This window comes from Myotis daubentonii, chromosome 13 (assembly GCF_963259705.1).
Source record: "Myotis daubentonii chromosome 13, mMyoDau2.1, whole genome shotgun sequence".
NCBI lineage: Eukaryota > Metazoa > Chordata > Mammalia > Chiroptera > Vespertilionidae > Myotis > Myotis daubentonii.
The window spans coordinates 45,369,771-45,396,887 of NC_081852.1; the positions used below are offsets into that span (position 1 = coordinate 45,369,771).

The following is a 27,117-nucleotide window of genomic DNA, read 5'->3' on the forward strand; positions in this document are numbered from 1 at the left end:
TCCCCACCCCAAGTACAAAGATGACTCTCAGTTCCAACTCTTTTCTTCCCCTGACAGTCCCAGAAGCAAGTGCACAGTATTGATTTTCCTAAGGATTTTTATTGATAGTCACCAGGGAAATCCACACTGTCCAATGGAAGAATAGAGTCAGAGCCTAGCACATCTTAATCCAAAGATCACTGATTCTTGGGGTCATTTCTTTGCCTGATTTTCCTCAGGCTCCAACTTCATCCTGGTTTACAGCCCCTTCAGTTCCGTGTTCTGTAGGAGGTTGGGAGTAGGATCCTCCACTGAGCGTTCACGGACTGTCTCCTCAGGTTGGGGAGGTAATCACTCCAACTCCCCTGCGACATTGTCATCTCCCCACATGAGAGTCTCCTCACCTATATGACTTCCCCTTCTCTTCTACAGGGAAATCCTATGGGGAAAGACAAGAACCCAATAGGTTCTAGAAGTAGGTCTCTAGATGTCCAATGGGTAAGACTCACTGGTAAGTAGGAAGACATCTAGATATTGCTACTCTTGGATGCTATATTTTTCAGAAATCATGACTATCCAGATGCTTGGGGAAATCATTACCCTCCCTTCCTTTATTCTGTTTGTTATTGACCTTTTTGATGGTTTGTTTAATCACTACAGCAGAGATGGGAAGCACAGGGTGTGAGAGGCCCAGTGGGAGATACTATTTCACAGAGCTATGCAGAGCTGCAGAGCCACACACAGAAACACTGAGTCACAAGCCTCAGCATGACGCTCGGTTACACACAGAAACATGGGCTTCAAAGGCCAGGCACAGGGTAGGACTTGGCGGCAGCAATGGTGGGAACCGTTGCCCTAGAAATAGAGGGAATGTGCAGAGGGGGCCTCTGGGAAGGCAGTGAGAGAGGAGCCTGCTGTCTGATGCTTTTGGAGCCCTCCCCCACCATTGTCCTGCCCACCCTCGACTCCCCAGGGGTCTGGAATCACAGCTGGGGCTGGCTACAGGTGTTCCCAAATGCCTGCTCCCCCTGTTAGAAGAAAAAGGAACAGACAGGTCATTAGAAAGAGGACTTTGTCTCCCACTTTCCTTTTATCTGGATCTGATTCTCCAATCCCAGACCATCTCCTAGAGGCCAACGCATCCCTCAGGCCAGAGCAACCACCTGTAGGCCTTGCCCCCACCCCTAACCTCCCCTGTACACTGACTACTGTGAAGCACATGTCACCCCAATAGCCTGAAAACAGATCTCTCAAAAATGTTTTGCCTCCACCCACTGAGTGGAGAAGATGGTAGAGTTCAACTGTGGGGAGCCAAGAGGACTCGGGTGAAGGGCCACTCACCATGCCTGGGGAGGGAGCCAGCTGCCCCTTCCTCTCCAGCATGCTTAGCTTTGAGCCCACAGCATCAACCTGAGCCAGGACTCCTTCCAGGACAGACTCCAGCTGCAGAACTCTGCTTGCGAGCCTGTTCAGGATTTGAGAGACCAAGGAAGTAGAAATATGTGCTTGGGGGATTGAGTGTCTGCAGGGGAAGGAGAACAGAATGGTGTGTGTCTAGCTGGAAGAAAAGATGGTAAGACCCAGCCTTTAGGGAAAATTAAATGGGGGCAGAAGTTCTTCCTAGGCTAGGACAGAGGATTAGAAGGTTGTGAAAGAAGTTCAAGGTAGGATATTTAAACACAGTCAGCCCTCGGTCCCTGGCTGCACTTACGTGTAGAATTCTCCTCCTGAAACCCAGTCACCTGCTCCGGGAGCCTCTGGACCCAATTTGCCTGGTGAACTCCTCACAATGGACCAGCCCAGGTTCTCAATTTCAGCATTGAGGGCCACCTGATCAGGAAGTCAGAGGTCAGAGAGGAGAAGATGACTCTGGGAAGCCATCAGCTCTTGTTCTAATTCGCTTTCAGGAATAGGCCTTGGGCTATAGTTCTTGCTATGCTACTTCCCTCTCAAACTCTGGAAACAATGGAATCAGAGTAGTGGCCCTGGACACAAAGCTGGCCCAACCTCTGGAAAGGAATCACAACCTAAAGAAACAAAACGCAAAGCTCCTTGAGGCCTTGATTAATGAGGTGTTCACTAGAGGCCAACTCAGTTTGGGAAAGGAGGGACAATACCAGAATTCCTCGTACTGTCCCTCCTGCCCTTGACTTTTTGGTCTACACTAGAAAGGGATGAAGCAGGAATACCACTGACAGCTAAGGATAAGAGCTTGAAAAATCTCAAAAAGAAGGAATCATCAGGGATTCTTGAGCAATTGGACCTTTCCCCCTACAGACTATTTTAGAACAATAGTTCTCAACCTTGGCTATGCATTGGAATCACCTGGGAAGTTTTAAAAAGTACTGATTTCTGGGGTCCCCAACTTTCATACACACACAGTGATTCTGGTCTAGGGTGTGGCCTAAGTATAAAGATTTTTTTTAAATCCTCACCCAAAGCCTATGTTTTTTATTAATTTTAGAGAGAGAGGAAGTGGGGGGAGAAAAATATCAATGAGAGATAAATATTGATGGGCTGCCTACTATATGCACCCCGACCAGATATCAAATCCATAACCTTTTGGTGCATGGGATGATGCTCCAACCAACTAAACCACCTGGCCAGGGCTGAGTATGAGGACTTTTAAAGGCTCCCATGCATTCTAAAATGCAGCAATTTGAGAACTATTCTAGAGAGCTCTTTCCTGCTCATCTATTGGAAGGTTTTCAGTTTGGGTTTGTGTTCTGGGCAAGTTGACAGGAAGGTGAGGGTGAGCAATTTCCTTATACTGCCTCTCCACCAAGCAGCTGAGCTCACCCTCTCCTCCTCCAGGTCCTGTTGCATTTGTTTTTGCTCCTTCTCATCCAGGACATGATTCCCATCTTGGTCGAACTTGGTGAAGGTAGCTGCGAGCTCAGTGATCTCGTGCTCTTTGTGCCCCAGTCTGAGGAGAACAGGATGATGAAATAACTTCTGACAAGCGGTGGCTGTGATCTCTTGTTTATGGACTCCCTACTCTTTTAGCCAGACTCTGGCAGGAGTCTCATTCTCTAGGGAAGAAAGGGACTGCCTCATAGGAAAGCTGGGATCTCCAAGGTCTAGCAAGTTTACCCCCAAGAAATCACTTGAGTCTATTTCTTTCATTCCTGTCTCCTGGTTTGGACCCTTGTGATCTCCTACAATGCAAAATCTCTTTGCCTTAAATAACCTGCCCTCCATTTCCTCAGCCTCCCCTTTACTCCCTACTTGAAATCCATTCTCTATAATGCAAGTAGGGTAATTGATCTTTCTAAAGTATGGGTCTAAATGTACCTCTTCCCTGCTTAAAATGCCTCTTGAGCATCCTATCCTTTGGATAGAGTAGTAGTGTTTGAGGCTTTTCCCAATGTGGTCCTTGCCCATTTCTATGGCCTCACCTCCTGCTCTGTCCCACCTTTCACTGGATACCTGAGCAATGAGCAACTACTTATTATTCAGTGCCTGGCCTACAGCTGGTACTTACAATATATTTCTTTAGTGTTTGTTAATATGTTTAACTGGGAAGCTGGGAGAGAATAGCTAAGGAAATAAACCAGTGTTTGTGGGGGAGCATGGAACCAAGATCAGAGTTTTGTGGGAGTGAGGGATGTATACAATGATCATGGAATTATATTACATTACTCCCAAGAGTTGGTTCAACAAAGTCCAGAACATTATAGAACATGGTCATAGACCTTCAAACCAAGGGCACAATTCTGAAGGACAGGATCAGAGACGTATAGGCCAAGGTCAAAAGCCTATTAGCCAAGGGCAAAGACCCACAGGCCAAGATCAGAGGCTTATAGGCAAAGGATGTATGGTTGAGGGTCAAGGATTTATAGACCAATATCAGAGAAAGCTGGATCTCTGATTGCTCACTCCCTCAAGGTGTTTGTGAAATCCTCAAACTGGATCTTCTGCTCCCCGCCCTGCAGGACCTTCTGCACATCCGAAACCTGTTTCTTCCTGAGACGCAGCATCAGTAGGGTCTTGTTGTAGCCCTGGAAAGGGAAACAGGCACCAGTTCCCACAGCCTCCTCCTCATCCCTTCCCCTCACCCCCATCCACAGGATTCCAGGCTTCCAGGGACAGATTGAAAGGACACAAGAGCACAGGCTCCTACATCAGTCAGGAACAGACCAGGACACAGAGCCTTGGACATGGGCCCTGATGTAGATATGCAGCTCAAGGAGACTTAGTAGTTACCTGTTTCAGGAAGTCAGAAATCTGTAGCTCATCCTTCTGTCCAGCCAACTCCTCCTTGACCTCTGAATATGTGTCATTGATGATGGCAAGAAACATGTTCTGGAGGGTAAGGCAGGGATGTGGGTCCTCATGCCCAGACCCACTAACAGCAGGGAGCCCACTGGCCCTATTAATGATCTACACATGTTCTAAAGGGGCCATGCTTTCAACCCCAGATCTGCAGCCCACTAACCCCTGAATCTCAAGGTCCCCAGAGCCCAGCCTTTCAGCAGTCCTGTTAGTGATGGATCATGGAGTGGTGACCTCACTCCATTGCTACAGTAACCTGACCGGAAGATACCCCAACATATGCCACAGCCCCCTTCATGTAAGGGCTCACCAGGCACTGAAGCCAGAAACTTTCCAAGGTGTTAATATAATTGTGATCTCTTTATCAATCCATGTCTGTATCCCTATCTATTGATCAAATAAATAAACCTGCTACTTTGTTAATAAAAATCAAACCCAGATATTTTATGGTTGTCAGGAAGAAAGAACAACTACACAACAGTGGTAGTAAAAATAACTAGTGATCCCCACAGGAAGGGGAGTTTTGGAGAATAGGCATGGAAGCTTTTAGGTGAAGCCCCTTCTAATGAGGCATTTTCCTCTCTCTTTCCATCCTTGGAGAATACAGGTTTGATGTTAGTGAGGTAGCCTGCAGATTCCCTTATACTGAGTAAACTACCTGACCATGCTGACCACACTGACCAATCATATTAGCCAGCTCTCAGAAGCTCCAGCCCACCCCCACAACACACTCCCCATCTTTGATTTAAAAATCTTGAATGCAGAACAGGGTCGGGGGGGGGGGTGTCAAAACCCCACCTTGCAGGCCTTCTACATCTCCCCCCTCAGGTCCCAAATCCCCACCCTGTTCTCAGAAGGACCCTCACCAGAAGCACGAAGAAGACGAAAAAGACATAGGTGACAAAGTAGGCAGGTCCCAGGATGCGGTTGGCATTGTCGATAGCATTGTAGTCAAAGTCCCCAAGGATGATCCGGAACTGAGTGAAACTGAGAGACCAGGTTCTGGGTTTTACCCAGAGCCTAACCATAACCCTGATCGCAACCCATACCCCATCCACTTTCCTAACTGCTCTTTAGTGGACTCAGACAGACGCCTCACTGCACCTCCAACCCAATCCGATGGAGACAGGACAGGATGCACGGATACTTGAGCGCATGCATCTGGGCCTCCAGAGACCCTCACACAGATGCTTTAAGCACAGACATGCCCATGTGAATATACCCAGCTTCCCCAAGGCTACATACACCCATGGAGTTAGAGGATGAGGGGCCAGGGAAGAGGGAAGGGGACAGGACACACACATGCACTTGATGAAAGTACTAAAGTTTTCCACTTGGGTCCCGAAAAGCAGGTAGCCGAGCTGGGCATAGGCGAAAAATACGATGAAGAACATGACAGCAAAGCCCAGGATGTCTTTGGCACAGCGCGCCAGCGTGGAGGAGAGCTGGGTCATGGTTTTGTTGAAGCTGATGTACTTGAATATCTGGAAGGACCATGTTGAACCAAGCAATTAAGAAAGAAAAGAGAAAATCTTTAAACAATCCACTTCAGGGGACTATGGAGGTCACAGGAGTTGCCAAAACAGGCAAGGACAATGAGACAAGTATTGAGGAAGGGACAATGAGTGCACTGAGGTGAAACTGGGAGTAAGGAGTCCCAGGGTACCTTGATCCAGGCAAAGAAGAGGTTGACGGCATTCATGTTGTTGTACTGTGTCTGCCAGAAGGCGAGGAACTCGAAGTCGGCGTATGTATTTGGCTGCTGCAGGAGCTTCCCCATCAGCCTGTTCACCTCAAGAGTTCGGAATATGTGAAAGCCCACGGCTACAATGGAGAGCTGTCACCACAAGGGGTTGAGGGGTCAGAAAAGTCAAGGAGATCTCAAGGGAAGGTCAGCGATGAAGTCATAGGGGTAACACAGGTGGGAAACAAAACACGCTTCATTGCTGAGTTCTTGACTATCCCAGGTTCAAATGGAACTGGATAGGATTATTGGGGAGCGTCTTCAAGCCCAAGAGAAGGTTCTGGGGCCAATGGTAAATACCTAGGTTGTAAAGGACCATAGAGAACTGGAGCCAAGTAAGTTTATTTCCCCCACCACTTCCCAGCCTTGGTCAGGAAATTAATGTGTCTTATTAATAGTAATTAGACAAAGATGAAGAGGCAGGATATTTTAATATGAGAGAAAAGACAGGAGTTTCAAAGGGGATCATAAAGGCAAGAGACAGATGAGGAACAGAGTGTCAAGTACATAAAGAAAAGAGCAGTGTCTTGATTAAAAACTAGAGGGAGGAGGGGTGTGGGAGACAAGGCTTTCCCAGGGCTGAGTCAGGGAAACATCAGCCTCTTGCTCAGAGAGCTGTTACAGAGGGATTTGACCAGAAGTCATAAGGAGGACTTGGGACTCTCAAAGGAATAACTCGGAGCCCCTATCAGGGTTGATCCCCCATCTCCTCCCAATATGTCCCAAGTCCAAGATATCTCTTCCTCACCAAAATGACCACCAGGTCCAGAATGTTCCAGATGCTGCTGAGGTAGCGAAGTCGGTGGACGTGGAGCTCCAGGATCTCCTCCACCACGTAGTAGAAGATGAAGATGCAGAAGATGATCTCACAGCCAACGATAAAGAAGTCCCAGTTGCTGACATAGCGAATCAGCTTAACTGTGCGGATTTGCCAGGATGGGATGGCACCTCCTGTAGCTGGAAACTCCACCACCAGTCTGTGGGAGGCGAGATGTCTGGTGGGGCCTGGGCTGGGACAGTTACTCCCATTCCCTTCTCTCCCTATCCCCAGCACAGGTTACATGCTTAGGGAAGGGCCTCGAGCAGAGAAGAGAACCAGGAATCATGGATGGAGGGATGCAGTAGGGAAAGGGGACCCACCTCAGAACACAGAAAAGGTTGACGTTGGCATTGTAGACTGAGAAGTCGATGAAGACCACCCGAGTGCCCCTGTCTAGCCACAGGCTCTCCTGAAGGTCCCGGAGTGCCTCCGCACTGCCCTGCCGGGATCCCGGAAGGTCCAGGTAGTAGCCACCTCCACTGTAGCTTGTGAGCTGGCCCCAGTGCGAGGAGCCCCCCAGCTCAGCCTGTGAGTGGTATGTCCACCTGCCGAGGAAGAAGCCATCTAAGCAGATGTCTGAGTCAGCCTGACGCTGATCTCCCAAGGCAACGGCAATACTTTATGATTATCCGGGCTTCACAGTTCCATACGTGTTATATATACATTCACATATATAAGGTCCCCCCCAAAAAATGTACACACACTTTGAATAAGTAATTCCAATGTGTCTTTCTTTTCTGATTTAACCCATTGAAATGAATAAGTATACATTTTTGGGACACCCTGAATGTATATTTCACATACATGATCTTGTTGGGTGTTCAGCATCTGTTTTAGAACTGACGATAAACATTATCCACATTTTGCAAATGAGGAAACCAAGCCTCAGAGGTGTCTGAGATGATCCAGCTAGTTAGTGGCCAAACTGAAACTCAAGTGTAAATCTCCTAATTTTTCATGATGTCACCCAAGACTAGGGATCACATACCCAAGCCCCACTTTTGACCCCACCCTGAGTAGGCCCCTTACAGGAAGCACCAGGCCCATCTAATACAGAAAAGTCTCTTTCTGTTCTTGTGGTCATGTACCTAGCTGGGTAACCTCATGACTGTTCTGATTACAAACTTTCTACCCTGGACCCCTTTCTTTCCTGTCCTAGCCATACTTTCTCGCTTTCTCCCCTAATTTGTCATCAATACTTGATTCCTTGCTGCTCTCCCTATCAGTTCCAAGGGTCGGACTGCCAACCCTGAAGCATCGATACTGACTCATATGACAGTATCGATGCTTCGTCAATTCTCCATATTCTCAAGTGACTTCTGGGCAAGAAAAAAAATGCTGTCTCTGGCAGGAATGCCTCCAGAGTAAGGCAAATGTGACTGTGACCTGTATGTGGAAACAAGTCCTGAGGCTAGAGTTCAGTCTGCTAATGTACCTTCTCTGTTCCTGAATGACTCAGACCAAAGTCTCCAAACAGCCAAAGTTGGGACTCGGAGAAATCCCCCTCCCCATTTCTCTGAGTACCCCAAGGCTCTACCTCTACTTTTCCCTATGACTCTGTGGAAGTGGTTTCCAAACCTTGGGATGGTGTCAGGCCCAGAGGGGCAAGCCCTATAATATTGGTGTGGGAACTCACGCTGTGCCATTGAGGGGCCCAAAGGGGAGCTGCTCTTCTTTGTCCGGAGAGTAGACGTCATAGCAGCTCACAATGTCCTCTCGGAAGTCCTCATGCACCACACAGGAGTCATTGCGGACCCGCAGCTGCCGCAGCCTTGGAACCCCCAGCAGCAGGTTCTCATAATAGATGAAGGAGTGGGAGCCACGGCCCAGGCTCTGGTTGTTGTACCATTTGGTCCAATACAAACTGTCCAGTAGTGGGCCCTGGGCAAACTAGACCACAAGCAGGGTTGAGTCTGACCCAGCCTCATCCTGACCTCTACCCTTAGAATGACCTTTGCCCTCAGTCCCTGTTCCCCACCTTGTCTCCAGTCTGCTTCTGTTGGACTCCTCAGCTGACCCATGAACCTTAATCAGATCTTGACCTAATGTGGCCTTACTCTTTATTTAATATGTATTTAGAAGTTCAGTCTTACCTCTGACTTCCAATACTAGTCTAATTACTGGCTTGATGCCCTGATCATCATCCTGATCTCTCACCTACCTCTACCTTAACTCTAATCTGACCCATTAATCCTTTCATGACTCTTTGATTCAGCCTGATACTAGTCTCTGGATATGGTCTCATCCATTGTCTGACATACCTGAACTCTGGCCTGTATGTGGCCTCATCCTTCAGGCCATTGAGAAGGAGAGGGAGGGGTAAAGGTTATGTCATACTTACATCCCAGAAGTCTGCCATGCTGCTGATGGCCTGGAAGGAGACTCTGGTGTCTGATGGGGTATGTAAGAAGAGCTCAGACATGACTTTGGTGTAGTAATAGGCACTGGAGCTTGTCATTCCATAGGTCACTAGAAACCGAACCAAAAGGCATCCTTCTCACTGTTCCCATCTCCATTCTCCAGAAACAACAACAACAAAAAACACAGGAAAACCCATTGCCCTTGGGCCAGCAATGCTACCTAGATGGAAGTCTATCAGACCCACCCCCTAGCGTTGACTGGGGAGGCTGATGGTGGCACTGGGGAAACCAGGGCTGCATTAAGGAAGAGTTGTGGCTACAAGGTCTCCTCCTTCCCTCCTAACTCACCTCAGAGAGACTGAACTCCACTCAGTAATGGTCTCTTGACATTGCCATTCTGAAAATTCACGTTTCTCTTCCTGAACCAGCTTAACTTCCTAGTTCTCACTCCCTGGAGCCAAGAAAATGTCATCTTCTGTGTCAGATAGTGCTTCATTTTATTTGCCTTATATTTATGCCCTTGGGAAAGTGCCTGCAAATTCTAGAGGACCCCAGGCCTTGGCCAAACACCTTACAATGGAGATGTGGTCTCCTGGACCCTGGAGTCAGTTTTCAGCCATGGGGGTCAGAGGTAAGCATGGCACCTCTGGCCCCATTGCATCCTGATGGGCACAGCTGTCTCCTGAGAGAGGAACTCAGAGCATCTCCAGATTAAAAAAAAAGGGGGGGGGGAACCTGACCTTTGCCCTGAAGAACTGGATCTCCACCAACCACCCTAAGACAGACACCCAGTCTAAAGTAGGGCTGTCAAGGGAAAGTATAAGTTTTCTGGTTAAAAGGCAGAATTTGAAGAGTATAGCCATTTATTTTGGGTCAACAGATTGACCCTTAATGGATTCTTTTTTCCTGTAGTTTGTAATTTGCTAATATTGTGATTTATTTTGTTGCTAAATATTTTAGCTAGGTCATGAAAGAGAAAGAAAGATTCAAGAATAGTTGTAGATTAAAAGAAAGTAAAGAAACATGACAACTGAATGCAATGTGTGCATTTAGTTAGGATTATATACTGGACCATATTTTTTTCTTTTGCTATAAAAGCTATTAGTGGAATAATTGGTGAAAGTATAATAAGGTCTATTCATTAGATGATAGTATTGATTCATGGATAATTTTCTGACTTTGATAAAAGAATGTCCTTGTTTTCAGAAAATATACATTAAAGTATAGGAGTAATGGGACATTTTTGTCTGCAATTTACTCTCAAACAGTTGTATGTGTATGTAGCTAGATATATAGAGAGAATGAAAAAGGGAAAGCAAGCATGGTAACATGTTCATATTTGAGAAATCTGGGTGGATGGAGCTCAGAATACTTTGTATTACTCTTACAGCTTTTCTGTAAGTCTGTAATTACATAAAAATGTTTAAATAGGATTTACTGGCCTCTACTGAGCAATTCCCTTTTAAGAATTTTCCTCTTCAAATCTTGGGTTACATTTTCTCCTACCACCCCATCTGGAAAGGGCATGACTTGGGGTGGACTGGAGCTTGTTCATAATCTTGGAGGGAAAAGGGGCCACTATGGCCTCAGATTAGACACAAGCAACATCATACTTTTCCAAGGGGGACATCAGCAAAGAAGGAAGCTTGTTACTTCACATTTCCCCATTTCATTCGATGAAGTCCAATAAATGACTTTACTTCTCTTTAACCCATATCTGTGATTACCTATACTAAGTATCTGGAAGACTCAGACTCAATTTTCTGGATCTGGAAAATGGGCTGGAAAGCAAATTTCTGCCTCCTGAGAGCCCATTCCATTACACAGTTAGAGCTGATGGTCAGTGAGCTGAACTTTTCCTAATGACAATAGGCTGATTAAATTGTTGCACCTTCAGAATGGCCACTAGGTGGTACTGGTTGCCATAGCTTTTTCTCTAATTCTCCAAATCTGTTACTGCTCAGAATTAACATTGCTCTGAACTGGTTGTCAACTCTTTCTTTCTTTCTTTTTTTTTTTTTTAAATATATTTGTATTGATTTCAGAGAGGAAGGGAGAGGGAGAGCGAGATAGAAACATCACTGATGAGAAAGAACTGTTGATTAGCTGTTTCCTGCAACCCCTGCATGTGCCTGACTGGGAATCAAACCATGACCTTCTGGTTCATAGGACAACGCTCAACCACTGAGCCACTCTGGCTGGGCTAAATCCCTATTATTAAGGTTGAGCTAGCTCAGATCACTTCACCTTCATATGAAAAGAACTTTATAACTCTCTGTGTCTGGATGGGCCATGGTAACTGAATATGCTAGGAAAGGTGTGAAATCATCCTCCTATGGCCATTCATAATCTTTGGTGACCACTTCTAGAGGGCTAGCCTTTCTGATCCTTCATAAGCATTATTCTGATGCTTTCAAACAGATCTCAGTTTTCTAGAGGGTTAAAATTTACTTTTCAATATTTTTAAAATTTATGCCTTGATGTGAAATGACAACTGATATTTATTGAAAGCTCACTTATGCTAGGCACTATACAAAGCACCTTATTTGTTTTTCACCAATCTCACATTATTCTCATTTGATATATAAGGAAATCAAAGCTTCCAGAGATTTAAGTATCTTGACCTATCTTGCCAAAGGACATGGCTAATACCAAGTTAACAGGTTGTACTATCAGATAAACCAAGGCATCTTATTCCAGATTCCATGCTCTCTCCATTACCATTGTGCCTTCACTAATGTCATAGTTCTATGTGACCAATTATTTTCTGCCATCATTATGTAGCTGTACCACATAAGAAATAGAAGCTCACCTACAATTTCCTGAACCTCCAATATACTTCTGTTCCTCCCTTTGTCAATTCTAAGAATGCTCAGTCAAGAAAGATAACTTCCAAAAAGAGCTTTTCTGAAGGTTCTTCAAAAAATTAAAAATAAAACCACTATATCATATGATCTAGAAATTCCACTTCTGGGTAGTTATCCAAAGAAAATGAAATCACTGTCTTGAAAAGATATCTGCACCCCTATGTTCACTGCAGCATTATTTACAATAGCCAAAGCATGGAAACAACTTGTATATTCATCAACAGATGAATGGATAAAGAAAATGTGCTGTATATAAATACAACAGAATATTATTCAGCCATCAGAAAAGGAAATCCTACCATTTTCAACAACATGGATGGACTTTGAGGGCATTATGTTAAGTAAAATAAGTCAGACTGAGAAAGACAAATACTGTATGATTTTACTTATATGTGGAATCTTAAAAAAACACACAAAAACACACCAAAACACCAAAATCATAGATGCAGAGAACAGATTGATGGTTGTCAGAGGCAGGAAGTGAGGGGGGTGGGTGAAATAGTGAAGGTGGTGAAAAGGTACAAACTTCCAGTTATACGATAAAAAAGTCCGGGGGATGTAATGTACAGCATGGGAACTACAGTTAATCCTGTATCACATATTTGAAAGTTGCTAGGAGAGTAAATCTTAAAAGTTCTCATGACAAAAAAAGTTTAACTATGCATGTTGATGGATGTTAATTTATTGTGCTAATTATTTTGCAATACATACATATATCAAACCAGATTGCACACCTAAAATTAATACAATATTAGATGTCAATTATATCTCAATAAGAAAAGAAAGTCATCTTCTTCCCGATCTCCAAGCTTAGTTCAACCTCTTTTGTTAATGCAAGATTCCACCAATCGATGGACAGAACCTTAAAATCCACTAAAAGAAAGTAGAATGAGCCTGGCCAGAGTAGCTCAGTGGTTGAGTGTCGACTTATGAACCAGGAGGTCACAGTTCAATTCCTGTTTGGGGCACATGCCTGGATTGCGGCTTGATCCCCCGTGTGGGGTGTGCAGGAAACAGCGATCAATGATCAATGATTCTCTCCCATCACTGATATTTCTCTCTATCCCGTTCTTTTCCTCTCTGAAATCAATAAAAATATTTTTTTTAAAAAAGAAAGTAGAGTGATAATAGGCAGGCATTTGCTTATAACCCGTGATGGATAAAGAGCATCCAATTGATGTTAACTGGCATGTAGTCACAAGTCACAAAGGCCAAGGGTCTCTGCCCTCCTCCCCAACCCCATGGTGATCAGACCCAGCCTTGTCCTGGCTCAGAGCCACTTCTATACAGGGCCAGTCCCAGGTGCACCTTTGAGATAACAATACTGTCTCCTAAAACAAACAGCTATTGTTTCCACACAAAGACCTTCAATGTTTCCTCCATCAACAAAAGGCTACAGCCTTCCTGCCAAGAAGACAAAGGACTGGAAGCTGTTTCATAAATGTCCTGATGGTGAGAGGGGAGTGGTGGAGGCAGAAAGACCATTCTCCAGCACTTTCCCTGCCCAGGAATAGGACCAACTCCACCTGTCAGGGGCCATTCTGAATTATTGACCATTCCTCAACGATTGATAATGACAATAACAACAGCTTCCTAATCTGTGGAACAGAAATAATCATATCTATTTCTTACAGGTCTGTTGTCAGGATCGAATGAGATAAGAGTTGTGAAAGCTCGTTGTAAGGTTTAAAGGGTTGCATACTGATAAGGTTATTATGAGAAGATTGATGGTTCACCCACATTGCCTGCATTAAAAAAGATAGCTCCACTTTAGCCAGATGAGATACCAAATAGCCCTGGCGTCTAGTTCCGCCCAGTTCCTAGAATAACGCATAAGGGAGAAGAAATATGGTCGGTATGGCTGGCCATTATAATTTTCGAGGGCCCATCCCAGGCCAAATTGCTGTGCAGGCGATGTCTAACTTCCTTGGCTGTTTGCAGCCCCAGGAACCCAGATCCTGGAAAGGAGCCCCCTGGTGGTTGGTCCCGCACCTACGGTCTAATGCTCCAAACTTCATCCCCCAACTGCTTCGTTGCCCCTCTTAACACTTACCTTCCTAATGCAATTAACACAAAAATAAATGCACACAGTAAATTAAAACATGAGAAAAGTGTCCGTCCTCACTAGTGATCAGGACAAATAAGGCAAATTGCACCATTTGATGCTTATTTAATAATTAAAACTATAAATGAAAATATACAATATCGGCGAGCTTGCGATAAAATTGGTACTGGCAGCATAATAAATGTGTATGGTCCCTTACAGAGGTAAAATGACAACACACAGAAAGCACCGAGAAGTTATTCCTATCTTTTGACCTAGTAATATCTCTCTCTGGAAATTCCCAAGGAAATAATTCAACAAAAGTAAAAAAAGCAGCAAGGATAGGTATATTTACCTATAATAGGCAAATATTGAAATAACAAGTGAAATGCTTTAGTTAATTGTGGAATGACTGTAATCATTAAAATGAAAATATAAAAACTACTTACAAACATGAGGAAATGTTTATGATATAAATGTAAGTGAAAGTGCAAAATATGATACAACTAGGTAAAATGTGTAAATATATGGATAAGGACTGGTAATATGAAAGTATCTTTGGTGTTGTGGTGGTGAATTATAGGTGAATTGTATTTTAAGATTTTTTTAAATGTTTATGTCAGCTTTTAACATATTTTTATTGATTTCAGAGAGGAAGAGGGAGAGAGAGATAGAACCATCAATGATGATAGAGAATTGATCAGCTGCCTCCAGCATGCCTCACGCTGGGAATTGAGCCCCAAACCCAGGCATGTGCCCTGATGGGAAATCAAACTATGACCTCCAACCACTGAGCGACACTGGCCAGTCTATATCAGTTTGTAACTACAGCAATACAAAGAAAGGAAAGTAATCAGGTAGTAGAATTCTATCAAGATTCTGCTTCTGTTATGGTAGGGCAGGGAGCTGTTCTTGCTAAGATGTTGATGGGTGTTAAGACTCATGTGTGTCACATCTTCAGAGAGACTGTAGTAGACTCTAGCAGATAACAGCCTCAGAATTTGAGTCAGGCCAACAGACACTGAATTGGATTCCTGCTTCTGCCACTTAATTGCTGTGTGGCTTTTGACAAACTATTTCGCATATCTAAACCTTTCCTGATATGTAAATGGGAGTGATAAAAGAACCAATTTCATGGGCTCATCCGGAGCAATCAATGAGATAATGTAGATAGTATAGTGCTAGGTACATTGAAAAATTATTCAACTAAGGCTTGTTGTTTGTGCTGTTAATGATGATGGTGGTGGTGGTGAAAAAAATAGGGTCTTCTGGAGAAAAATGCCTTAACTTAAAGGTCTAATGTCAGAAGTGGATGCTGCTCAAATGACACGATCCCTATATGAGGAGCAAACTACAAACCAGGTATTTAAAAATAGACTTTACCTTTTTTAAAATATATTTTATTAATTTTTTACAGAGAGGAAGGGAGAGGGATAGAGAGTTAAAAACATTAATGAGAGAGAAACATCCATCAGCTGCCTCCTGCACACCTCCTACTGGGAATGTGCCCACAACCAAGGTACATGCCCTCGACCGGAATCAAACCTGGGACCTTTCAGTCCACAGGCTGATGCTCTATCCACTGAGGTAACCAATTAGGGCAGACTTTACCTTTTAAAGCAGTTTTAGGTTCAATGCAAAATTGTGTGGGGGGTACAAAGATTTCCTATACACCCCTTCCTCCTATATAGCCTAGCCTCCTCCACTATCAAAATCCCACACCAGAGTGGCACATCTGTTACCATCAGCGAACCTACAATGGCACAGCGCTAACATCCAAAGCCCATAGTTAACATCAGGATTCACTCTTAATGTTGCACGTTCTATGGGTTTGGACAAAAGTTCAACACGTATCCATCATTATCATATCATAGAAGTAGTTTCACTGCCCTAAAATCCCCATTTATTCATCTCTCCCTCTCCTGGGCCCCTGGCAATGGCTGATCCTTTCACTATCTCCATAGTATTTCCTTTCCCAGAATGTTATATAGTTGGAGTCATACAGTACATAGCCTTTTCAGATTGGCTTCTTCCTTGGAAGGTATTTTTACAACCATCTAGAAGCTCAAGTTAGTGTTTTGAAATTTCATTAGGTAATACAAAGATGATTACTACCAGTGATTGTGTTAAAGTCTTGGTACATGTAATCTCCATAATGTAAGTGTTATTATCCTTGTTCTACCAAAAAAAGGAACTACCTACCGTCACAAAACCGGTAAATGGCAGAGCTGGTATCTGAATCTAGTTTGTCTGACTTCAATGTTCACATCTTTTCATTATGCCACAGTGTTTACCGTAATACCGAACATGGGCCCTGGAGCATCTGAGCCCATCACAGGAGCTAACAGAGCAAAGCACACTGGTGAAGGTGCGTGTCCAACCACATGGCGCTGCAGCTCTTAGAAGTCAGCATCCTGATAGAGCAACGCAGCAGCCACCCTGCAGACCTGCATCCCTATTCTTTTTTTTTTTTAATGTTTACTATTTTTTTATTTTTATTTTTTTATATTTTATTGATTTTTTACAGAGAGGAAGGGAGAGGGATAGAGAGTTAGAGACATCGATGAGAGAGAAACATCTATCGACTGCCTCCTGCACACCCCCTACTGGGGATGTGCCTGCAACCAACGTACATGCCCTTGGCCAAAATCGAACCTGGGACCCCTCAGTCCGCAGACGGACGCTCTATCCACTGAGCCAAACCAGTTAGGGCTGCATCCCTATTCTTAGGCAGAAGAGCTTAGTCAGTATGCCTTGTCAGAACATTACTAGCCAACTTAGATGGGTCTAGTTACATGCTTCTGAACCCTTTTGATTATTCCCCAACCCGAGAGCCTCTTTAGACACTTTCTTTTTAATCATACCCCTCCCCAATTGACTTTTAATACCACATATATACTCTTATTTGCTTGTGTGTGGTGGCCCTTTCAGAGGGCCCAAAACTATTGTAAAACTTAAGTTATTTTGCCTTTGAAGAACCTATTTGCACCCCCTTAGGATTTAGGGAGGCTGACAGGATGTTGAGATGTCAGTGAGGTGAGGTTAATGTCCAAGGCTGGATGGTGTCTGAAGATTTGCCTGAAAAAAATGAAGAGGCCTGGAGAGTATGGGGGCTCGGAAACTAGTATTAGTACCCTTTTACTGAACGTTGTAGGAACCATCAGAATATGAAAGCCTCAAATTTCTTCTTCATAAGAAAGTTCTTGAGGGGGCTGGCACTTTGTGGACAGGGAATTCTCAAAGTCAAAGGCAGTTAATGACACATCTTCAGGTAGTTTAATGGTTTCAAGGTCTTTTGCTAAGAGCCCAACTCTATAGGAGCTGGAGGTTTTCAGAGGTTTAAAGGTATCAGGTTAATTCTCTATCACCCTCCATTACATGTTGGATTCAGGACACTGCAGTATAGTTCTATGATGTCTGTTGTGAGTTGAAAATAATAGTAGGTATTATTTATCATGTGCTAGGCACTGCACTAAGCATATTAGTGGGCCATCTTATTTAACCTTTACAACAGTCTTGTCAGCCGGGTATGATCATTCTCCAAGACTAACAGAGGTTAGCAAACTCGCCCCAGATCACACAGCTGATAATTGAAAGTGCCAGACCTTGAACCCATTCGGGCTTCAGAGAGTCACATGGAAGTAGATGGCTGAAGAGAAGAAAGTTCTAAAGAGGAGAAGGTAAGCCCTGAAAGGCCCAAGAATCAGCCATCTCTGGATCCCTCAGTCCAAAATCTGGCACAGAGGATGGGGCTCCATGGGTGGATGGAAATAGAGCTGCCCTGCAGTAGAATGGGTTCCCCATGAAACAGTGAGATCCCCATGGATACTCCCCACAATAGGACTGGTTTGACACTAGATAGAGCACCATAGAGCAGCCGTGGGCAAACTACGGCCCGCGGACCGGATTCGGCCCGTTTGAAATGAATAAAACTAAAAAAAAAAAAAAAAGACCGTACCCTTTTATGTAATGATGTTTACTTTGAATTTACATTAGTTCACACAAACACTCCATCCATGCTTTTGTTCCGGCCCTCCGGTCCAGTTTAAGAACCCATTGTGGCCCTCGAGTCAAAAAGTTTGCCCACCCCTGCCATAGAGGGATCACAGAGAGGGGATTTTTGCATCCTTAAACTTGATGACCTCTAAATCTCACACGTCCTGTAATTATTGGACTGAGTCTACGATTCAGACTTTGGAAAGTCACAGCTCACCTAGCATTCAGCAGTGCATTGAGATCTTAAAAAGTGGGGAACATGGGTAGAAAGGACTTATGGGCTCCAGAACCCACGCTTCCAGAGGAGTCAGAGTGGCTCACCGTAACTCTGGGGAGCTAGGAACCTCTCAATCTTGCTCCAAAGGCTAATCTGGAAAAACAGACGTTCAAATCATTTACTCAGAGAAAGGCTCTGCCTGTGGGTTTCAACTGCTGTCACGGGAGCTGAAAAGAAGAGGAACACTCCTTCCTAGCAGATGGCGAAAACAAAAATCAGTATGTCAACAAATGAGTTTCTGACAGTTGTTTGCTGAAAGCGATCAAATGAGCCCCACAAAATGCACACTGTAGGGTTGACCATTGTTCCCCACATGCACTGTCTCTTTTCAGTCCGTGCTGAGGGTCCATGGTAAACACTCAGAATGGCCCCCTCTGTCCCCATGGAGTGAGTCCCAAAGTACAGGTAGATGCAGGTGCTCAGCTTTCTAGAGGGCTCACACAAATGTGGTGGCTCACAACGATAACAAATTTATCTGTCAACACTGATATCAGACCTTCAGATTCCACTTTCAAAAGAGTTATGCAGCCTAAAAACAACAACAAAAACCAGAGCCTTCTGTGGGGCATAAGGTACCTATTGATGGAGATACCTTAGATGTACAAACCAAGGAGCAGCTTTAATCAACACACACACACACACACACACACACACACTTCTATGAAATTAGCCAAACCTCACTTGTTGTGCAAGTTTTTAAAGAAGGAATTACCTGAGTACAAAGCACCCTTATCTATAGGCTTTACAGAATCTGTTGGGCCCAACTTTATTATTATCTACATTTCTTTGCTTCTATCCCTTTGTGATTCACCATTTTATCTTTTCACTTGCTTCCATCAAAACCAAATCGCCCCAGTTGTGTCTATAGCTAGAGCTTCGCATCTCCCCTGTGGCCTGGTGGTCTCTTGTGTGGGAGAACCTAGACTGCATGGACCATCACCACACCATTTGCATCTCCAACCCTTTTTTTTTCTTCAGGGATCTGAGCTCTAAGACCTGCTGAATCTTTTTCTTCCTGCCTCTAAAGAAACATGGAACAGACATAGTATAATAACTATGTGAAACCCACCAAAGTATATTTCCCAAACAGAAAGGAGTGGCCTTCCGCTCTTTACAAAAGGGTAAAAACTTCCACCTGCCAATCGAGAACAGTGGCTGCTGAGTAGGTTTCAGGAACTTGAATTTTAAAAACTGGGTTCCCGCCGAAGCCGGTTTGGCTCAGTGGATAGAGCGTCGGCCTGCGGACTGAAGGGTCCCGGGTTCGATTCCGGTCAAGGGCATGTACCTGGGTTGCGGGCACTTCCCCATTGGGGGATGTGCAGGAGGCGGCTGATCGATGTTTCTCTCTCATCGATGTTTCTAACTCTCTATCCCTCTCCCTTCTTCTCTGTAAAAAATCAATAAAATATATTTAAAAAAAAAAAAAACTGGGTTCCCCTTGTAACTCTGGACAAAGCAACTTCTATTAATGGCTTTTAAACTATCTATCTGACTTCTCCCAAACTCAGCAACTTTTTAAGCATATTATCTTCAGCTGAAAAGGTCATAAATAGAATTTTGTTATTAATATCAAGATCCCAGGACACAGCCTGCTCACACAGATAGATGCTTCCCCCAAGATGTTCCCTGCAGAAGTACGTACACAGACGCTGTACACGTAGATGCTTCTCACAGACAGATGTTATTGTCAGAGACAGATGTTACTCACAGAGACAGATGTCCACCAGGAACACGATGTACACCAAAAGCTCCCGCAGGGTGGTCTTGACATAAAGTTCCCGGTTCTCAGCTGTATTCTCAGTCAGGGCTGTCCCCCAAAGTCCTACGAGGCATTGGAGAGATGCCCAGGATCCCCAACAGCAGGGTCCCTCCCAGTGATCCCCACACATCAGTTCCTGTATGTTACTCCCATTTCCATCCCAGCCCCTCTCCTCACCCATCATCTGATCCCTTGGCCGAATCTAGCTACTCTAACCAGGCCTATCCTCCTCCAGCAAAGTCCCCAAATGAAGGCATGGAAAGACCCACTTGGTCCAGGTGGGGCCGTCTAGAGCAGTGGTTCTCAACCTTCTGGCCCTTTAAATACAGTTCCTCATGTCGTGGTGACCCCCAACCATAAAATTATTTTCGTGGCTACTTCATAACTGTCATGTTGCTACTGTTATGAATCGTCATGTAAACATCTGATATGCAGGATGGTCTTAGGCGACCCCTGTGAAAGGGTGGTTCGACCGCCAAAGGGGTCGCGACCCACAGGTTGAGAACCGCTGGTCTAGCGCATCATCACATCCATGTCTTTCCTTAAACTAGCTCCCGTGTACCCTTCTGGGCCCCCAGGTGATGACCGTGCCAGGCTTCCCCTCTGGGGAACACGGGCTGGCTCCTGTGTTCTAGGGCCTGCAGTTCTAACACAGACAATTCACAAACCTCAAAGAGGCATGAGAGTCCACCTCTTCTTCAGATCACTTCTCCCCACCAACAAGCTTTTGGTGACCCCTTCCCCTGACTCCAGTACCCTCGGAAAACCCTCCCCCACCAGCTACCTCTGATGCCCCGACGAATCTGGAGGCAGCAGGTGGACACCAGGGTCCTGTGTGCCTTCTCCTGGGGTCTGTCTTCAGGCTTCGTGGGCTGGGGCTGGGCCTGGGGGGGCACCGCACGGGAGATAGTGCAGATCCTCAGCGGCCCATGTGGGGAGGGAGGGCCACTGTAGGCGGGGTTGTCCCAGGCTTCGCTCCCCAGATTTTGCAGCTCCTGCCCCTCCGGACTTTCGATCGCATTCATGGGGAATGAGGTGGGGACCTGACACCCCAGGTGTCCACTCTCACCTGAGAAAGGGGGAGCAAAGGCCCGGCCCAGCTAGGCCAGCAGAGGGCAAAGGGGTCTGAGAGCAGCTGGTCTCGCACAGCCTCTGCCTCCTGCCTTTTGTAGGGGAAAATCTGTGGCCTCTGGGGGGAGGGAACAGAGGAGGCGAGGGGTGGGGTGCGGGGGAGACCATCAATCCTGTCAGGGGCTCGCTTTCTCTCCCTTCTGCTGCAGGTCCCAGGGGAGAAGGAGAAAGGGGTGGGAGGGATCTGTGAGGCAGGGGTTTGACGAACTCTTTTTTCGAGAAAAGGGAAAATGAAGAAGATGTGAAGACTCGGGTGGAAGGAAGGAGGGGTGAAAGAGGTGAGCGCTGGGGCGGCGGGGGGGGGGGGGGGGGGGGGCGGGCAGAGCTGCTTGCAGATGGGGCCTGATGGAGGGATGGTCCTGAGCCCAGTGAGACAGAAGAGGTGATGAAAGAGCAATGGGAGGAGCTGGGAGAGCAGGAGGCTGGCAGACTCCATTGTGGGTCTGAGCTCATTTCCACTAAAAGCTCCTGCAAGGGCTGGCATAGCTTGGGAAGCGGGGGAGGGGGACACCACAGCCAGGGAAGAGAGGCTGAAAAGTGCTGCCTCCCTAACAGGCTCAGCCAATGGTGTCTCGGGACGCTTTACCCTCTGACCTTGAGCTGTCCCCTGGTGGGATACAGAGCGGGCGCTCCCCTCCCTCACTTCACCCCATAGCTGGGGGGAAAGGATGGTGAGAGAGGACTCCCAGTTTGCAGATACCTAAGCGACAGGGTCTCTGACTGCTGATGAGGAAGGGAGAGGCCTGCAGAGTTTCAGGTTGTATCCTTTTCCCTGAGGTCTGGTAGAAAGTTCTCATTTCTCAGCTGTGCTCGTGGCTTGGAGAGAGCTATACCTACAGAAAGGTGCCCCTTAAGGATGTGGGTCTCAACCTGGGGAAAGGCTAAGTAAGCCCTGACTGGGAGGCTGGATAGGAGAGGACAGGGTGACCTGGGACTCCTTAAGGGGAGTGTATTACTGGGCCCAGCTCAGCTGACAACCTTACCTACGGCTCTGCTTCTACTGGACCTGGAGCTATGTGTGAGCACAAAACGGAAATATGAGAGAGATCAGGGCTGACCTGCTTTCCTTCCAATCTCAGGTCTCTGAATGTAAACCCTGGCATGAGCCCTCAAGCGCACCTCTGACTAGGCCCACATCTGGCCTCTGACCACCTGCCCTGGCTCATATACAGGCATGTGCTGTGGCCCAGAATGGGGCTGGCCCCACGAGTGAGGGTAGTTACCTCCTGCTGATGGCTGGAGTCGGGGCTACCCTTCCTCCAATTCCTGGCTCTCGATCTGGGCTACTCTATAGCTGCACTGGCCCGAAGTCCCCATTTCACACTCAGTAAAACATCAGCGTGGTGGACGCCACCAGTCTTGAATGTCCTCATAAAGAGATCCTGACTCTAGACAACCCAGGGCGGGGCCAGCTCCTTGATCAATAAGTGCAACCCAACATCTGTGGCAGGGTTGAGTAAGCAGCAGCTGTCCTACCACTGGGTCTGCTATATGGAACTCCTGCTTCGGCCCAGACACTGTTAAGGGAACGGACTCTGCCTGGCCTGGAGCGAAGGCCTCTCTGAGAGCCCTCCCAGATGGAGTGCCCGTCTCTCCACTTTATTGGCTAGTGAGACACCTTCCAAGGTGCTCGTTTTCTTTGGGAAGACAAAAAAATAAGGAACGGTGCCTGTCTTGACTATATTGTGTAAAATCAGCTGATTTTGTGCTTCTTACCCACAAGCTTTCAAACAATTGCAAAAGGATTCCGGCTTGCAAAACTGAACATTGGGACAGGGGTGATGAACAGGGTGAGGAAGCTAACAGTATAGGCCACAGTAGTGGGGAGGGGAACAGGAGATGGTTTCGGATTTCTTTGGGGATAATTCTATATCCTGAGGGAGGTCTTTGATCAGCAGGGCTTTGGATAGACCCATCATATGGCAGGCCCCATACTCCTGAGAGCTTATGGCCAGAGCGGGACTGCTTTTATTTATGGTCGTCTACCTGAACAATGCCTTTTGCTGCTCAGTCCTGAGCACTCTCCATGTGTGTGGATCAACCCTTAGTGCCCCTAAGAGCACAGGTTATGTAACAGCTTGAGAAATTTCCTCCCAAAATGCTCTTTATTTCTAGCATATTTAGTCTTACTCAAGAAGTTGCTGATCTTGTAATCAAGTGGGATCTCCTAAAGATTTTGTGCCCAGCAGTTCTCCATGTCCTCAAGTTTCTACTGACACTTGACTTTTCTTGTGTGACCCTATGAAAGAGGGCAACCAATTTCAGAGGAGTCTCATGGCTCAGACTGCAAAACCCAAGAGGCTTGAACTTGAAACCAAAACTCCCGGGTGTAATTCTTGGCTTAGCTCTTTACTAACCATCTAGTTCTGGCTCAGTCCCTTTTGAGACTTAGTTTACCACTCTGCAAAGTGTTGATAATAAAGCCTGCCTTGCTTACCCTGAGGACTGTTATAGGATTAAAACAGTAGAATATGAAGTCTTTTAGTGTACTATAAAGCACAAAACACATGTATCTTACCATAGCATCCATCCTTGTGCATTCCGCTCATGCACAGCAGTTCAGGTTTAAGGTATATACCTTCATCCAGGACTCTGCTGCTGTTTTCCCAGGGGCACAAGAGTCCCAGAACTTTCTGCATCCACTCCCATTCCATTTCAGCTGACACCAATGAGACAGAATAAGGTCATTTCAGTGTGAGGGTATTATAAAAGTCCTGGAATGAAAGCACCTTCTTGTTGCCCATCAAATTCCAAAGACATCTTAATGATGATGCCCCTTAGTCTACTTGGTGCATTGGTCCCATTGCTTCACTGGGATGAATTTTTTGGTCACATGCTCTCCTAGTTCAGGCATTGAGAAGAGAATTACCCCATTTCTACCATCACTGTGCTCCCTTTTTACACAATTCCCCTCCCAGACAGATTCTTTGTGCTATTTGGATCTACTGGGCCCTGACAAAGAGCCTAGGGACATCAAAGTCTGTAGGATAAAAACTTGTGGTCCACCTCCCTGCAAATTCTCCATATAAGTTCCCCTGGAATAAGTCACCTCCCATATTCTAGAGCAAGCATGTCACACATGCAGCCCACCAGCCGCGAGTTTGACATGCTTGTTCTAGAGCAGTGGTTCTCAACCTTCCTAATGCTGCGACCCTTGAATACAGTTCCTCATGTTGTGGTGACCCCCAACCATAACATTATTTTCGTTGCTACTTCATAACTGTAATGTTGCTACTGTTAGGAATCATAATGTAAATATCTGACATACGAGATATATTTAGGCAACTCCTGTGAAAGGGTTGTTCGACCGCCAAAGGGGTTGCGACCCACAGATTGAGAACCGCTGTTCTAGAGGAAGGAATTTGGGGATCATTTATAGTCCAGATTCGACAGGAAGAAGCAAGCTGCAAACCACCTTCCGTATTCCACATAGTGACTCTCAACCTTTTCCACCCCAATAAACATAAACAATAGGATACACTCTCTAAGTAGTGCTATCTCGCTATGGCAATTATTCTCAATGGAAGACATTGGAAATCACTTATCTATAAGAGCTTAACCTTCACCAATATACCACCAGAGTCATCTGCATAGCAAAAGTTCTGAAATTTGAGTAGCCCAAGTTTTCAGCAACAACAAACGTGTGAGTTTGGACCAAGCAAGCAGACCAGAGTAGGCTAAGCCCCAGAGAGTCCTCCCCTGCCTGTCTTTATATAACAAACACCACTGCACTGCACCAGGGGCTTCTACAAGCCCTAGCTTCTCAAAACATCAGAATGGACAAGCCAGATCCATTGGAAGGTTTGGATGTAAAGAAGTTCTGCTGCAGTTGTCCCAGCTCAGAAGCCAAGAAAATGGCATTTTGTTCTACTTCATCAGGGGCCTCAAAGAGAAGCTGTAGGTAACCCCATAAAAATGACCCACTTTAGCCTTTTACTTCCTTCCCAGCACCTCCCCGATTTCACAAGTCCTGCTGGAATACTATTTGCAGCTGCCATCTTTTAATAAAAGAAATTTTTAAATGAGACCCTCAGCTTTCCTCCCTTTCTAGAAGACCCTCCTGGACATCCAAGTCCATGTGTCTATGCCAGTGGTTCTCAACCTTCTGGCCCTTTAAATACAGTTCCTCATGTTGTGACCCAACCATAAAACTATTTTCGTTGCTACTTCATAACTGTAATGTTGCTACTGTTATGAATCATAATGTAAATATCTGATATGCAGGATGGTCTTAGGCTACTCCTGTGAAAGGGTCGTTCGACCGCCAAAGGGGTCGCGACCCACAGGTTGAGAACCACTGGTCTATGCCTTCTACAGAAGATTGACAGATAGAGGGAACCAATCTAACCCATGTGATGGGAGGCAGATGATACCATCAACAAAAATGAGGAAGTTAATCTTTAGTTGCCTGGAAATTTGGGTCTGAGACCATGACCACATCTCCTTGCTGAGTGTAGTCCAGACATGGAGTGTTCACATGGTCCTGATGCAATCCATCAGCAAAACTTCAGCTGTGGCAATCAGAGGTCTGTAGATGATGTGGAGTGCTAAGTCAGGCCACCTGTTGGAGGTGATGGCGTGGGGAAGAAAAGAGCTCCATGGGAGTTTGAGACACCAGGCTAGAAAGAAAGGGGAAGGGAGAAGAAAGAAAGGCAGGAGAGGAAAGGGGATGTATGACAGAGAGTCTAGGGAAAGAGGACCTGAGAGAATGCAATCCTTCTTTCCCTCAGAGCCACTCACCAAATTTCACATGAGGCCTGGGTGACTGAATGTCCCTGTGAAGAGGGAGACTGGAGCACCAGGGAAGATCCCTCTGGTGCTCACTCTTCCAGCATCATGTCAGGGACTCAACGCAATCACCCAAGGCACCTCCTTGGCCCAGTTCTGAGGTCCCTAGTACAGGAGACACATATTTTCCCATCCTGAGTTCTCATTCCACAGATGCTTATTGTGTGCCAACTACACGGTAGGGACAGTACTTAACTCTAGTGATGAAGCAGTAAATTAAACCAACAGATACTTAACATTCTGTTGAAGAAGATAGGCACTAAACAACTACACAAATCATTTCTAACCATAAAAAGTTCTGCCAGGGAGAAGTACAGGGTGCTATGAGGATACACAGCAGGAAACCTGCATTTCTGAGGCTGAGAAACGAAACAATGATGTCCACCTCTCTCCCCCCTTCTGGTCCCTGCATCAAACATGGTTTTCTGAGATTAAGAAATGTTTCACTGCTAATATGCACAAGGAAACGGACCGAGTTAAAAGACCAAACAAGGAGAAAATTGCAACACTGCAAAAAATGTTAAGACTTAAGTAATCATTATCCCTCATGGTCACTGGAATGTGAGTTGAGCTGAGCTTGAACTCTTGCATTAGATTCTTTATTAAGACATGGAATCCAACCACATCTTCACTCCTAAAGTTGGTTATCTCCTCAACACCTGGAACAGAGATAGAAATTAGTAAGAGAGGAGAAAACCAAGATGGCGGCATAGGTAAACACTGGAAATTGCTGCCTCCCACAACAACTTCAAAAATACAACGAAAAGACAAAATGGACATCATCCAGAATTACAGGAGGGCTGGCTGAGTGGAAATTCTACAACTAGAAGGAAAGAGAAAAGCACACTGAGACTCAGAGGAGCTGTGGAAGTAAAGTGCAGAGGTACGGAGGCTCAAGCATGCGCGGAAAGGGGCTGGCACCTGAGGGCACGGCTGTCTTTTTGAATCAGGAGGGAGTCACAAGCTCCCGACTGCTCTGAACTCCGGTTCCAGGAAGTCTTTGGGGACCCAGGACTCAAATGGGGAGAAACTGGACTGTCTGGCAGCAGGCAGAACTCGGAACTTGAGGACAGCTTT

At 45.7% G+C, this 27,117-nt stretch overlaps 2 protein-coding genes across 5 annotated transcripts in view; one reads left to right on the plus strand and one right to left on the minus strand.

Moving 5' to 3' along the window:
- The window catches only part of LOC132214241 (histone lysine acetyltransferase CREBBP-like), a 390,706-nt gene that overhangs the window by 248,890 nt on the left and 114,699 nt on the right, over positions 1-27,117 (plus strand). The gene's annotated exons all lie outside the window — the stretch shown is intronic.
- PKD2L1 (polycystin 2 like 1, transient receptor potential cation channel) lies at positions 564-26,694 on the minus strand. 4 transcript variants are annotated; one of them, XM_059661073.1, is made up of 16 exons: positions 25,730-26,694; positions 23,771-23,911; positions 20,071-20,184; positions 9,160-9,287; positions 8,455-8,708; positions 7,139-7,363; positions 6,747-6,975; positions 5,921-6,091; positions 5,557-5,738; positions 5,121-5,241; positions 4,186-4,284; positions 3,859-3,980; positions 2,779-2,905; positions 1,691-1,809; positions 1,321-1,444; positions 564-1,007 (listed from the first exon to the last, which is right to left on the minus strand). In XM_059661073.1, the coding sequence occupies exons 2-16, from the start codon at positions 23,904-23,906 to the stop codon at positions 963-965; spliced, it is 2,196 nt and encodes a 731-aa protein (XP_059517056.1). In that variant the 5' UTR covers positions 23,907-23,911; positions 25,730-26,694; the 3' UTR covers positions 564-962. The 4 variants fall into 4 exon arrangements, with proteins under 4 accessions (XP_059517056.1, XP_059517055.1, XP_059517053.1 ...); XM_059661072.1 differs by having other exon boundaries at positions 23,771-26,694; XM_059661070.1 differs by lacking the exons at positions 23,771-23,911; positions 25,730-26,694 and adding an exon at positions 20,906-21,541.

Bases quoted from the DNA above. Each gene is read 5' to 3' on its own strand.
- PKD2L1 (XM_059661070.1), bottom strand. From the start codon at position 21,146: ATGAATGCGATCGAAAGTCCGGAGGGGCAGGAGCTGCAAAATCTGGGG. The intron at 6,092-6,746 runs GTGAGGAAGAGA...TTGTGGTGACAG, and splicing joins TGGACCTGGTGGTCATTTTG to CTCTCCATTGTAGCCGTGGG. The intron at 2,906-3,858 runs GTGAGCAATCAG...TGTTCTCCTCAG, and splicing joins TTCACAAACACCTTGAGGGA to ACTGGGGCACAAAGAGCACG.